The sequence below is a fragment of the Salmo trutta genome, chromosome 37 (genome assembly GCF_901001165.1).
Source record: "Salmo trutta chromosome 37, fSalTru1.1, whole genome shotgun sequence".
Taxonomy (NCBI): Eukaryota; Metazoa; Chordata; class Actinopteri; order Salmoniformes; family Salmonidae; genus Salmo; species Salmo trutta.
The window spans coordinates 20,216,447-20,232,816 of NC_042993.1; the positions used below are offsets into that span (position 1 = coordinate 20,216,447).

A 16,370-nucleotide genomic window follows, 5' to 3' on the forward strand; every position below is an offset into this window, starting at 1 on the left:
ACAATAACACACAGCCACACACACAATAACACACAGCCACACACAAAATAACACACAGCCACACACACAATAACACACAGCCACACATACAATAACACACAGCCACACACACAATAACACACAGCCACACATACAATAACACACAGCCACACACATACAATAACACACAGCCACACACACATAACACACAGCCACACACACAATAACACACAGCCACACACACAATAACACACAGCCACCCACCCAATAACACCCAGCCACACACACAATAACACACAGCCACACACACAATAACACAGCCACACACACAATAACACACAGCCACACACACAATAACACACAGCCACACACACAATAACACAGCCACACCACAATACACACAGCCCACATACAATAACAAACACAGCCACACACACAATAACACACAGCCACACACACAAATAACACAGCCAACACACACAATAACACACAGCCACACACACAATAACACACAGCACACACACAATAACACACAGCCACATACAAATACACACACCCCACACAAACACATAACACCACATACCACTCACACACAATAACACACAGCCACACACACAATAACACACAGCCACACACACAATAACACACAGCCACACACACAATAACACACAGCCACACACACAATAACACACACAGCCACACACACAATAACACACAGCCCACACACACAATAACACACAGCCACACATACAATAACACACAGCCACACACACAATAACACACAGCACACACACACAATAACACACAGCCCACACACACTAAGACACCAGCCACCACACCACACAGCCACACACACAATAACACACAGCCACACACACAATAACACCACAGCCACACACACACATAACACACAGCCACACACACAATAACCCACAGCCACACACACAATAACACACAGCCACACACACAATAACACAGCCACACACACAATAACACACAGCCACACACACCAACACCACCACAGCCACACACACCAACACAGCCACACACACAATAACACACAGCCACACACACAATAACACACACATAACACACAGCCACACACAATTAACACACAGCCACACATACAATAACACACAGCCACACACACAATAACACACAGCCACACACACAATAACACACAGCCACACATACAATAACACACAGCCACACACACAATAACACACAGCCACACATACAATAACACACAGCCACACATACAATAACACACAGCCACACACACAATAACACACAGCCACACACACAATAACACACAGCCACACACACAATAACACAGCCACACACACAATAACACACAGCCACACACACAATAACACACAGCCACACACACAATAACACACAGCCACACACACAATAACACACAGCCACACACACAATAACACACAGCCACACACACAATAACACACAGCCACACACACAATAACACCAGCCACACACAAATAACAAACAGCCCACACACACAATAACACACAGCCACACATACAATAACACACAGCCACACACACAATAACACACAGCCACACACACAATAACACACAGCCACACACACAATAACACACAGCCACACATACAATAACACACAGCCACACACACAATAACACACAGCCACATACACAATAACACAGCCACACACACAATAACACACAGCCACACACACAATAACACACAGCCACACACACAATAACACACAGCCACACACACAATAACACACAGCCACACACACAATAACACACAGCCACACACACAATAACACACAGCCACACACAATAACACACAGCCACACACACACACAATAACACACAGCCACACACACAATAACACACAGCCACACACACAATAACACACAGCCACACACACAATAACACACAGCCACACACACAATAACACACAGCCACACACACACAATAACACACAGCCACACACACAATAACACACAGCCACACACACAATAACACACAGCCACACACACAATAACACAGCCACACACACAATAACACACAGCCACACACACAATAACACACAGCCACACACACAATAACACACAGCCACACACACAATAACACACAGCCACATACACACAATAACACACACAATAACACACAGCCACACACACAATAACACACAGCCACACACAAAATAACACAGCCACACACACAATAACACAGCCACACACACAATAACACACAGCCACACACACAATAACACACAGCCACACACACAATAACACACAGCCACACACACAATAACACACAGCCACACACAAATTAACACACAGCCACACATACAATAACACACAGCCACACCCACAATAACACACAGCCACACATACAATAACACACAGCCACACACACAATAACACACAGCCACACACACAATAACACACAGCCACACATACAATAACACACAGCCACACACACAATAACACACAGCCACACACACAATAACACACGGCCACTCACACAATAACACACAGCCACACACACAATAACACACAGCCACACACACAATAACACACAGCCACACACACAATAACACAGCCACACACACAATAACACACAGCCACCCACACAATAACACACAGCCACACACACAATAACACAGCCACACACACAATAACACACAGCCACACATACAATAACACACAGCCACACACACAATAACACACAGCCACACACACAATAACACAGCCACACACACAATAACACACAGCCACACATACAATAACACACAGCCACTCACACAATAACACACAGCCACACACACACAATAACACAGCCACACACACAATAACACACAGCCACACACACAATAACACACAGCCACACACACAATAACACACAGCCACACACACAATAACACACAGCCACACACACAATAACACACAGCCACACACACAATAACACACAGCCACACATACAATAACACACAGCCACACACACAATAACACACAGCCACATACACAATAACACAGCCACACACACAATAACACACAGCCACACACACAATAACACACAGCCACACACACAATAACACACAGCCACACACACAATAACACACAGCCACCACACACAATAAACACACAGCACACACCAATAACACACAGCCAAACACAATAACACACAGCCCCACACCACAATAACACACAGCACACACACAATAACACAGCCAACACACCCAAATAACACACAGCCACACACACACACACACAGCCACACACACAATAACACACACACACACACAGCCACACACACAATAACACACAGCCACACACACAATAACACACAGCCACACACACAATACCACACAGCCACACACACAATAACACACAGCCACACACACAATAACACACAGCCACACACACACAATAACACACACAATAACACAGCCACACACACAATAACACACAGCCACACACAAAATAACACAGCCACACACACAATAACACAGCCACACACACAATAACACACAGCCACACACACAATAACACACAGCCACACACACAATAACACAGCCACACACACAATAACACACAGCCACACACACAATAACACACAGCCACACACAAACAATAAAACACACAAGCCACACACACAATAACACACAGCCACACACACAATAACACAGCCACACACACACTAACACACAGCCACACACACAATAACACAGCCACACCACAATAACACACAGCACCCACACAATAACACAGCCACACACAATAACACACAGCCACACACACAATAACACACAGCCACACACACAATAACACAGCCACACACACAATAACACACAGCCACACACACAATAACACACAGCCACACACACAATAACACACAGCCACACACACAATAACACACAGCCACACACACAATAACACACAGCCACACACACAATAACACAGCCACACACACAATAACACACAGCCACACACACAATAACACAGCCACACACACAATAACACACAGCCACACACCCAATAACACACAGCCACACACACAATAACACAGCCACACACACAATAACACACAGCCACACACACAATAACACACAGCCACACACACAATAACACACAGCCACACACACAATAACACACATCCAGGCTCAGTAGTGCTTTTCCTCCTTTGTTGTTTTTTCCTTTGTTGATCCATATGATGGTTGCTGATAAGGGATCAGAGTTTACACACACACACACACACACACACACACACACACACACCACAGAGCTCCAGTAGAGGGAGTCTCATCAGAAAGCGAAGAAATCAGACACACACATGCAGAGCAGACAACCAGAGCGAGACACACACAGGCACACACAATTCAAGGCAGCAGGCACACACAATTCAAGGCAGCAGGCACACACAATTCAAGGCAGCAGGCACACACAAGTTGTTAGCTGTTTAGTGTGGTGTTCTTGCAGTCTATGAGATGTTCAGGGTCAGGGAGTTTGCCTCCCCTCTCTGTCCCTGTCTGCCAGTGCCTGATCAGAACTATTATCACCCCCCCCCCCACACAGACACACACACAGACACACACACACACACATTTATTTACACAGATGTAGCACCATTAGGGACATACAAGCACCTCAGCTGCTATCTAGGAGCCCTTAGGTGGATGTGAATGGACCCCTCACACACACACACACACACACACACACACACACACACACACACACACACACACACACACATGATGTGTTCTTTTCAACCCCATGTCACCTGAGGTGCTTGTGTTTGCCCATCAGCGCTACATCTGTGTAAGTGTGTGTGTGTTTGTTTGTATAGCACCTCTTTGTGTGTGTGTGTATGTACAGCACTGTATGTGTACCGGTCTGTCTGTCACCCATGGTTGGCGTAGATGTCAGGTGATTGAAGACAGGCACTGTTGGCAGCTGTGGCAGATCCAAATCCTGTAGGCAGGTCTGGGTTCAGCTGTTCACACCCTCCCGCTGACCTTGACATTGACACAGTGAGATAATCAACTGAAATTGGACCTGTGAATGCCTACATGAAATGTGATTGTGTTGCTCACTTAAAGTTATATGGCTGATTCTATTAAATCCAACATAACCCCTCGACAAGCAGACACACACACACACCCTGCCTCTCCGTCCCTAATCACACTTCCACAATTGTCAGTTTCTACAGAGAAATATCTTGACACAACACATCAATAATGAATGAGTTACCACATCAAATTTTTACTGTTTTATTTTTTAATGTCTGACAAAAGTCCTCAGATATTCATAATTTAACCGACAGTTTCCATGTTTTAGATCACAATGTATTTTCTTTCACAGCTTGTGAGAGTCTGCATATGTCGGTTTTTCTCAATTCAAGGGTCTGTTTCAGTAGATGTAAATGTTGAATTATTGAGGTATGGTGGTAAGGGTAGAGAGAGATTTAAGGCAGAAAATAAAGAATGAGTGTTAGATGAGTGAAAACCTTCTGAGAGCTACCCCTCTGTCGTTTTTCTCTTTTTCTTGACCTCTGTTTCTCTTTCTCTCTCTCTCCCACACACTATCTCTCTCTCTCTCTGGCTCTCTCTCTCACACTGTCTCTCTGTCTCTCTCTTTCTCTCCCACTCTCTCTCTCTCTCTTTCTCTCTCTCTCTCTCTCTCTCGCTCTCTCTCTCACACTGTCTCTCTGGCTCTCTCTTTCTCTCCCACTCTCTCTCTCTCTCTCTCTCTCTCTCTCTCACACTGTCTCTCTGGCTCTCTCTTTCTCTCCCACTCTCTCTCTCTCTCTCTCTCTCTCTCTCGCTCTCTCTCTCACACTGTCTCTCTGGCTCTCTCTTTCTCTCCCACTCTCTCTCTCTCCCACTCTCTCTCTCTCTCTCACTCTCTCTGTCTCTCTCTCTCTCTCTCACACACTCTCTCCGTCTCTCTCTCTCTCTCTCTCTCTCTCGCTCTCTCTCTCTCTTAGATTTTCTCTCTCTCTGAGGTGACTTTGAAATACTTTTTATAAAATACAGTTTGAAATACTGAGCCTTGTGTGGCCTTTATCCACTCTTTCATGTTCTCTCCTTTCTTCTCTCATTTTATCTTTGGGCGTAACTCTCGCAGAAGTAGTATCACCATCACAAACTTCTCCTATGGCAGTTGAGATTACAGCAGCTGTACCTCCTACACTCAACCACACAAACTGAAGGAGAATGAATTCAACTGTAAAATCCTCATGACTAGAAGTCTGACAGCATCGAAAAGTTCCCCAAGGACATTTAATAAATGTAGTCACTGCCCCTCCACTAGCAGGGACTTAATGTGAATGTATACTGTATGTGAGTGTGAGTGTGTGTATCATCATACCACTGTTCCACAGACAGGCTTTGGCTTTTGACCCAATTTCCCATGATGGCCTTCTCCAATCCTCCCTCGCAGACCCCGTCTCACACAGCATCGAGATTAGGGATCAGTTAAATAAATCCAACTGTTTTTCACTCTGCCGTCAAAGACAGAGAGCTTGGTTTTCACTCTGGCTTTGGATCCAGCCTCTCAACTCCTCTGGAGCGATTGATTCCATTCCTAGGAGTTATTGGGAAAATCAAACCCCTGGATCCGGCTTATCCACCCAGATTCTGTCTTCTACCGCGCCTGACGGCAGCTGCATATTGAGTTGGGAGAGTTCAGACGATCCCAGTGTCCTTGGTGGGGGAAGTAATCTATACTCCGAAGTGAGGATGAGCAGTGCTTACCAGGAAGACTACGAGCACAGTGAGTGTGCTGGAGTAAATGACCCCTTGTGAAACTATACGGTTCCCTACTTGCTAATGAATACTGGATATGAGAAAAGAATATACCCTATCTACCTGTGGGGAAATAAGAGATAGAGATGGTTAGTTGATGTAAACAGTTGGTGTAGAGGCGTCTTGTTTACAATGAGCCCGTCCTCCTATAGCTCCTCCCACCAGCCTCCTCTGACAGAGACACACCCCGTGTAGAAGCAGCCTGTGTAACGCTCGTCGTCGGGTGATAAGGAAGCGGACCAAAGCGCAGCTGGGAGCGAACACATGTTTATTTAGACACAAATAAACACGTTACCAAAACAGACAAAGAATAGATGAAACGTTAACTTGCTCAAACAAAAGAGACAACAACCCACAAACATCGTGGGGGAAAAGGAACTTAAATGTGATTCCCAATCAGACTTCACAAGCGACAGCTGTCTGATTGGGAAATCACCCCGAGCCCAACATAGAAATAAAATACAAAGAAAGGCTATAACCAAAACATAGAAAATAAACCATAGAAATGCCACACCCTGACCAAAATAGCAGAGTTCACCTGGTCAGGGCGTGACAGCCTGAGGCTCTTGTTGTTGATAACTCACCTTGAGAGGTCACACACATACTCTGCATCCACCTCACAGTAAGGTGAGTGTATTTTGAAGGTGGTCTGGGTGGAGTGGAGAACGCTATTAGTGTAGCTAGGAGCAGAAACCCCATCATAACCTCTGTTTCTCCCCTAACCCTCCATTCCCCATCCACACCCGACCACAGAAGGGCTCTAATTGAGTTTCCGTGTTGTGTCGACTGTGAGGACTCGCTCGCTCACTCACTCACAGGCGTCCACGGTCCTCGAGTGGTGAAATACTACATTTGTGGTCAGGCAGAGAGAAGGCAGCCCCCTGTGGGCCTCTCATTCCAAAGAGACAGGCATGACACGGGAGGCTATTGGTTGTGGTAGTTAGTTAGGATCTAATGTGATCACGAGGTGCTGGGAGACCAGAGTCCAAGAGGAGTAAGAGAGAGGGCGGGATCATGCCCTGTCACTCCACAGGACATGCAGGGACATACATGAGCAGCTATGTCTCCTCTGCATTTGATTGTCTGTGTGTGGATGAGTGTGTAGTGGGGAGGGCTCCATCCACACACAGCCTCAGGGCTTATCAGAAAACACACACACACCGCACACACACACACACACTGCACAGTTCTGTCTGTGGCTGAAATGTATTCATTTTTCCCTAATGTTCTCAATGCCTGTTTGTTTGTGGCTTTGTCAGAGGAGAAAATGGAATAACTTATTCCTGCTGTCTCTCTCTTGTATTTCATGGAGTATTGCATTTACATCATCAGACTGGTTGCTTAGCTACGTTAAACCAGTTGAGCGTTTGGAATATCATTAGGTTTGGGCAGTAAAAGTCAACCAAGGGTGAAATGTGGAGAAATGAGAGGAGGATTTGAGAAATGAGGGGAGTGATGGTATCAGTACTGTAGGGCTGTCCTATTCCTCTGTCCACTCTAGGTACCAGAAATAACAGTGGACGTCCACAGTGAGGTCAGACTGTCTGTGTTAAATGAACAGAGAGGAGTGAATATAATGATGTCCCTTTTCAATCCCTTTTCCCCTTTCTATGTTCTCATCTCTCTCTCTCTCTCTCTCTCTCTCTCTCTCTCTCTCTCCTTCTCTCTTTCCCCCCACCCATCAGGTTTAAAAAATGGTGCTTAATTAACTCTGTGTGTGTGTATGTGTGTGTGTGTGTGTGTGTGTGTGTGTGTGTATGTGTGTGTGTGTGTGTGTGTGTGTGTGTGTGTGTGTGTGTGTGTGTGTGTGTGTGTGTGTGTGTGTGTGTGTGTGTGTGTGTGTGTGTGTGTGCATGCAGGGGGGGAAAGAGGGCCAGTCTATAAGATCATTAATTAGGATGCATAACGCCTCAGTCCGCTGGCTACCAGGGAGCAGATGGGGAGCAGGGTTCCCAGCCCATAGAACTGAGGGGGTTTGTCCCTCAATGACTCTCCTCCCTCAAAATATTATTCTCAGTAGCTACCCAATGGATCTCACTCCCCCTCTAACAATTAAATTAAATGTGCTTTATTGGCATGACGTAACAATGTACATCCTGCCAAAGCTTACTATGGAGAACATTTTTAAATAATTAATAATAATAATCAATATTGTCAACGGGGACAGCAATCACCAAGGGTCATAAAAACCATACATTAAACAATAACAATAAGCATAGAGGACATGTGCAGGTTGGTTGGTCTGTCAGACACTGTCCCTCATCTTATGGCAGCAATGTAGTTTGCTGCCAACCTACAGCTCTCTGCGTCCTCCCCCAACAGGACGGGTAGCCTATCCTCATCAGAGAGGTCTTTGAAACCTTGAATAAGGGTTTCAAATTTAGGGAAATTACACTCTCTAATTGTTTTATATTTTTTACATTTTGTCAGGAAATGCAGCTCTGTCTCAGCTCTGTTTCGGGTTCTGCTGTGGTGCGGTGGTTGCACAGCCTTTCCTCTACAAGGAGCCATGTTTTCCTGTGTCTACCTTTCTCAATGGCAAGGCTGTGCTCACTGAGCCTGTACTTTATCTCTTTCCACTCTATCTCTGTCCCTCTCTCTTTTCTCTCCCTATCTCTCTCCCTCCCCCTCTATCTCCCTCTTTATCTCTCTCTCTCTCTATCTCCTTCTCACACTGGTCTCCTCTTAAAGAATTTCACTGTGCATCACATGGTTTTAGAGCAGAAAAAAGCTCTTGATTTGAAACGTAATTATGCATGTCATTAAAACAAAAGTGAGGTCCACATCATTGAGTTGTTAATCGTGCGTGAAAGGGAGACTCTTTGTAGATTCTGACACACACACACACCCAGTGTCAACTTCCTGCCAGGCCAGCAAGGACAGGCAAATACGTGAGATGCCTGCATGCGTGTTTGTTCAAATGTCACAAAGACTTAACCTGCTGCCACGGAGACTGGACTCATGGGAACACCTGCACTCTGTGAGTCACCAAGGCGACACATCCCACGCTATCATTCACACAAACACACACGCACACCTATGTGACCTCCCCAGGGGCGTTGTGGGAGTATAAATCTGTGTAATCCTAGCTCAGCTGCATGACTCTTGCTTTCTGTATTGTACCTCAGGTGGTCTCCTGTAACAGTGATACCTCTGATCTCCCTCCACTCCTCTCACAGGTCTGTGTTCTAGCGGCATCACGCCACCAGACACCACACACCATCTCTGTCAGGTCTGAGAGGGATCACTAGGGTCCAAGAGGGGCCAAGAGGGTCCTGGGGTCTTGGGGAAATGGGATTTATTTATTACTTCATGTAATGGTTAAAGGACAACTCCTAGCCCCTACCTTACGTTGGTACTTCATGGAGATCTGAAAGAATCTTCCCCATTCCATCATTACTTCTTCTTCAGTTGAAGCCTCATATCATTTTGGTAGGCTGTTATTGGACAACACTGTCAATGTACTGACACAAATTGGGCCCCACTCAAATGTGTCATCTTCATCTGATGTCAGACACATAAAGACCATTTGAATGCAATCTCATTCTCGCTCCGTCAACACTGGCCTCTTTTGCACGGCTGCATCTCTAATTCACTGTGTATCAAATCAGGGGGATGAAAACAAACACAATTTTCCCCTTTTATTCCCGGATTTGCATAACAATCTGTGACATCATCTGAATTGATATTCAAATGAGGAGACAGCTTTGGGTGGACTCAGACGAGTGTCGCTGGGCTGTTAATACGGCGGGTGTGTATCGTATCTGGGGCGATTTCGTCTGGTTACCATCGGATCTCACGTGGTTAGAAAGGCGGTAACAGACACGTGTGGAGCTTTGCCCACTTTGTCGACTGATCCACTCTCACAGAACACTGACGAGGTGGATCTGTTGGCTGCCTTTTAGTTCTGCTAGTTTGGTGGAGAAAAGAGGGAAGAGAAGGAGAGAGAGAGGCATGGATGGCCCTGGTGACAGATGAAGCCGCGAGAGAGAGAGAGAGAGAGAGAGAGAGAGAGAGAGAGAGAGAGAGAGAGAGAGAGAGAGAGTGAGAGAGAGAGAGAGAGAGAGAGAGAGAGAGAGAGTGAGACCTGTGGTGGATGTACGTACTGTAAGAGGTCCATCTCTCCTCTGTGAGCAGTTTATGTCCAGGTAGTGATCATTCCCATGGTCATGACACTGACATTCTTGTGTTTAACTCTCCTATATCTCTCCTCATCCCTTGCTTTTTGACCCCCAGGCACAGTTTAATGGTTAAAGCCCACTGAGCCAACCCTAAGTCAGCCATTTGTATGCATTTATGTATATATGTGTGTTTGGCATGTACTTAGTGTGTGCTCAGTTGCTTGGACCAATAATCATGACACCGCTATCATTATGAAGAGTCATTGATGTCTGTGGAGGAACTCGTACATTCATACATAGCCAACCGGTGTATAAGCGCCAAACAAAACAACCACATCCATCCGCTGAATTACAAAATAGCAATACAAGAATCTAGAGCCTTGTGCTGAAAAGATTTGTCAAGAAGGCTCCCACCCTCCCCCGTGTCTTCCTCCCCTCTCTCTTTCTCTTCCCCACTCCCTCTCTCTATCAGGCTCTGCTGACAGGCTTCTAAAGGCCCACATATGAAAAGGCAGGAAGGAGGGAGAGAGTGGTGCGTTCTTCCTCGTTTCTTCTCCCTCTCTTTTTCCCGCCGCTTCCCTGCGTCCCTCAGATGTGAAGCTCCCCCTTATTTGCTGTTGTCTTTCCTTCGCGCCAGACATTGCAAACAACACGAAGCACAAGTCTGCAGACAAAACAAACTCTCCCAATACCAGACGACAAGCAACAACAACACACAGCGGCAGATATGTCTGTTTGACTGGAGTCCCCTTCTCTGAGTCTTTTCTGATCTTCTGAAAGCCTTCTGAGAGCACTTGCTTACTTTCTGCCCCTCCCCAACTCTTTCCTCTCTCTCTCTTTCTCCCCTTCTCTCTCTCTCTCTCTCTCTCTCTCTCTCTCTCTCTCAGTATGCTATCAGACTGTGTTTTGTGGGAAACATGTTCGTGTGAAGAGCGATAGAAAGAGAGGGTGATGGGTTTGTAAAGAAAATGTCATTCTTTTCACTGACTGCTAAGGCCTTGGGGGAAGCGACAGTCTCAGACAGCAGACAGCAGATAGCTGCTAGCGCGGAAACAAACGAGGGAGGGAGAGCCCTTCAGCCTGGGATGGAAACAGGGAACCTATCAGCCATGTTGCATTTGGCCATTTGTCTCCACCCAGAGAATGGGTCGGGGGGGTGTCACCAGCGGATTGTTGGGAAATTGATTTTGAGAGGCAAATAAGATTAAGGAGATTGTGCCAGGGATCGCAAACAATTTGGAAGGGAGAGATGGATGGATGTGTTGGGAAAAGTCAAAGCCCAATGGTGGGAAGTGGCACAGACACTGTGCCTTTTTTGGCTTAAAAGAGGACTCAGACCCAATGACATCATCATCAAAGGATTGGGGGCTTCAGCAGACACTAGTCCTCCACTTTCCCAGAATGCATTTAGCTCATGTGCCTACATTTCATACAGACAACCTCTTAGTAGTTATTCCATGTCCCCCTGTCTGTACCAACTGTTATCTCTGACTTTGACCCGGACCCTTAACCTCTCATTAAATCTTATCTTTTCTGTGTCTGTAGGTGATGAGTGGTACCTCTGCAGGCTGAGCCTGAGTGTGCCCACCCTGGCAGACCTGCAGTGGGGCATGTTCCCTCAGCCCTACCTGGGCGCAGTGGGACCTGACGCCGCACCAGGCTCTGTGGTCTACCGCCTCACCGCCCGCCAACGAGACGGCACAATAGGAAACGCCCACTTCCTGCTACTGGACGGTGAGTGAAAAGTTGATCTGGTGACTACCATCTAGAAGGGCTGGAAATGGTGTGTGTGGGGTGTTTGTGTGTTGTCAAGGGAAAAGAACAACTCCTAAAATCAATAAATTCCGTCAAGCGCAAGAGATACAAGAGCAAATTAGCATGAGCATCCCCTCTGCCACTAAGCGCTAACACGGCTAACAAGCAGACACACAAAAAGAACTGGCTCTGACAGCAGTAATTATCACCAACATCTGGCACAGGCTACGCCGCCGCTCTGTATATTGATTTTGTTTTTGTTTATTTGCTTTTCTTTTATGGGGTCGTGTTGAATTTCAATTACGGTTGGGGAGAGAGAGGGGACACGTGTTAGCAAGCATGTGGAATGCGGGATATTCACTCCCCAGGGCTTTCAAGGCTCCTAGATTTGGAATCAGGAATGTTTTGGGTGAGGAGGGATGGGAAGCTGGATGGGTTGGAGAGGAGGGATGGGAAGGGATGGGAAGATGGATGGGTTGGAGAGGAGGGATGGGAAGATGGATGGGTTGGAAAGGAGGGATGGGAAGGGAAGGTGGATGGGTTGGAGAGGAGGGATGGGAAGGGAAGGTGGATGGGTTGGAGAGGAGGGATGGGAAGGGATGGGAAGCTGGATGGTTTGGAGAGGAGGGATGGGAAGGTGGATGGGTTGGAGAGGAGGGATGGGAAGGTGGATGGGTTGGAGAGGAGGGATGGGAAGGGATGGGAAGATGGATGGGTTGGAGAGGAGGGATGGGAAGGGAAGGTGGATGGGTTGGAGAGGAGGGATGGGAAGGGAAGGTGGATGGGTTGGAGAGGAGGGATGGGAAGATGGATGGGTTGGAGAGGAGGGATGGGAAGATGGATGGGTTGGAGAGGAGGGATGGGAAGATGGATGGGTTGGAGAGGAGGGATGGGAAGATGGATGGGTTGGAGAGGAGGGATGGGAAGGGAAGGTGGATGGGTTGGAGAGGAGGGATGGGAAGGGAAGGTGGATGGGTTGGAGAGGAGGGATGGGAAGGGAAGGTGGATGGGTTGGAGAGGAGGGATGGGAAGGGAAGGTGGATGGGTTGGAGAGGAGGGATGGGAAGATGGATGGGTTGGAGAGGAGGGATGGGAAGATGGATGGGTTGGAGAGGAGGGATGGGAAGGGAAGGGAAGGTGGATGGGTTGGAGAGGAGGGATGGGAAGGGAAGGTGGATGGGTGGGAGAGGAGGGATGGGAAGGGAAGATGGATGGGTTGGAGAGGAGGGATGGGAAGATGGATGGGTTGGAGAGGAGGGATGGGAAGGTGGATGGGTTGGAGAGGAGGGATGGGAAGGGAAGGTGGATGGGTTGGAGAGGAGGGATGGGAAGGGATGGGAAGCTGGATGGTTTGGAGAGGAGGGATGGGAAGGTGGATGGGTTGGAGAGGAGGGATGGGAAGGGAAGGTGGATGGGTTGGAGAGGAGGGATGGGAAGGGAGTGGATGGGTTGGAGAGGAGGGATGGGAAGATGGATGGGTTGGAGAGGAGGGATGGGAAGATGGATGGGTTGGAGAGGAGGGATGGGAAGGGAAGGGAAGGTGGATGGGTTGGAGAGGAGGGATGGGAAGGGAAGGTGGATGGGTTGGAGAGGAGGGATGGGAAGGGAAGATGGATGGGTTGGAGAGGAGGGATGGGAAGATGGATGGGTTGGAGAGGAGGGATGGGAAGGTGGATGGGTTGGAGAGGAGGGATGGGAAGATGGATGGGTTGGAGAGGAGGGATGGGAAGGGAAGGTGGATGGGTTGGAGAGGAGGGATGGGAAGATGGATGGGTTGGAGAGGAGGGATGGGAAGGTGGATGGGTTGGAGAGGAGGGATGGGAAGGTGGATGGGTTGGAGAGGAGGGATGGGAAGGTGGATGGGTTGGAGAGGAGGGATGGGAAGGGAAGGTGGATGGGTTGGAGAGGAGGGATGGGAAGGTGGATGGGTTGGAGAGGAGGGATGGGAAGATGGATGGGTTGGAGAGGAGGGATGGGAAGGTGGATGGGTTGGAGAGGAGGGATGGGAAGATGGATGGGTTGGAGAGGAGGGATGGGAAGGTGGATGGGTTGGAGAGGAGGGATGGGAAGCTGGATGGTTTGGAGAGGAGGGATGGGAAGGTGGATGGGTTGGAAAGGAGGGATGGGAAGGGAAGATGGATGGGTTGGAGAGGAGGGATGGGAAGGTGGATGGGTTGGAGAGGAGGGATGGGAAGATGGATGGGTTGGAGAGGAGGGATGGGAAGGGAAGGTGGATGGGTTGGAGAGGAGGGATGGGAAGATGGATGGGTTGGAGAGGAGGGATGGGAAGGTGGATGGGTTGGAGAGGAGGGATGGGAAGATGGATGGGTTGGAGAGGAGGGATGGGAAGGTGGATGGGTTGGAGAGGAGGGATGGGAAGGGAAGGTGGATGGGTTGGAGAGGAGGGATGGGAAGGTGGATGGGTTGGAGAGGAGGGATGGGAAGGGAAGATGGATGGGTTGGAGAGGAGGGATGGGAAGATGGATGGGTTGGAGAGGAGGGATGGGAAGATGGATGGTTTGGAGAGGAGGGATGGGAAGATGGATGGTTTGGAGAGGAGGGATGGGAAGATGGATGGGTTGGGAGGAGGGATGGGAAGGGGATGGGTTGGAGAGGAGGGATGGGAAGGGAAGGTGGATGGGTTGGAGAGGAGGGATGGGAAGGGAAGGTGGATGGGTTGGAGAGAGGGATGGGAAGGGAAGGTGGATGGGTGGGAGGAGGGATGGGAAGATGGATGGGTTGGAGAGGAGGGATGGGAAGGTGGATGGGTTGGAGAGGAGGGATGGGAAGGGATGGTGGATGGGTTGGAGAGGAGGGATGGAAAGATGGATGGGTTGGAGAGGAGGGATGGGAAGGTGGAGGTGGTTGGAGAGGAGGGATGGGAAGGTGGATGGGTTGGAGAGAGGGAGGGAAGGGATGGTGGATGGGTTGGGAGGAGGATGGAAAGATGGCTGGGTTGGAAAGGAGGGATTGGGAAGGGAAGGGGATGGGTTGGAGAGGAGGGATGGAAGGGATGGGGTGGATGGGTTGGAGAGGAGGGATGGGAAGTGCTGGATGGATGGGTGGAGAGGAGGGATGGAAAGATAGGATGGGTTGGAGGAGGAGGGATGGAAAGAGGATGGTTGAAAGGAGGGATGTGAAGGGAGGTGGAGGGTTGGAGAGGAGGGATGTGAAGGGAAGGTGGATGGGTGGGAGAGGAGGGATGGGAAGGGAAGGGGATGTGGTTGGAGAGGAGGGATGGGAAGATGGATGGGTTGGGAGAGGAGGGATGGGAAAGATGGATGGGTTGGAGAGGAGGGATGAGGAAGCATGGATGGGTTGGAGAGATGAGGGATGGGAAGGATGGATGGGTTGGAGAGGATGGATGGGAAAGATGGATGGGTTGGAGAGGAGGATGGATGGGAGATGGATGGGTTGGAGAGGAGGGATGGGAAGATGGATGGGTTGGAGGGGAGGGATGGGAAGATGGATGGGTTGGATTCCTGAGACAATGGTGAAGATTTGTGGGCAGGAGCTTTTTGTCAAGGGGGCCAATTAGTGAAATGGAAAATCATGTGAGGTAGCCTCGCTACAAGGCTGTTTTTTATTAATCAATCGATGGGGAAATAAAGCTAAAACACCATACTTGACAGAAGAAGTATGGCAAAATTGTGATTAAATTGATACAACGTTTAAATGGTGTCCATTTTACATTACGTTTGATTAGATTAGATA

The 16,370-nt window shown here is 48.3% G+C and overlaps 1 protein-coding gene across 1 annotated transcript in view; it reads left to right on the forward strand.

Moving 5' to 3' along the window:
- The window catches only part of LOC115176501 (neural-cadherin), a 130,230-nt gene that overhangs the window by 44,832 nt on the left and 69,028 nt on the right, over positions 1 to 16,370 (forward strand). Inside the window, exon 2 of the mRNA XM_029736537.1 lies at positions 12,447 to 12,635. Coding sequence (XP_029592397.1) covers positions 12,447 to 12,635 — 189 coding nt within the window. The remainder of the gene's footprint in view (positions 1 to 12,446; positions 12,636 to 16,370) is intronic.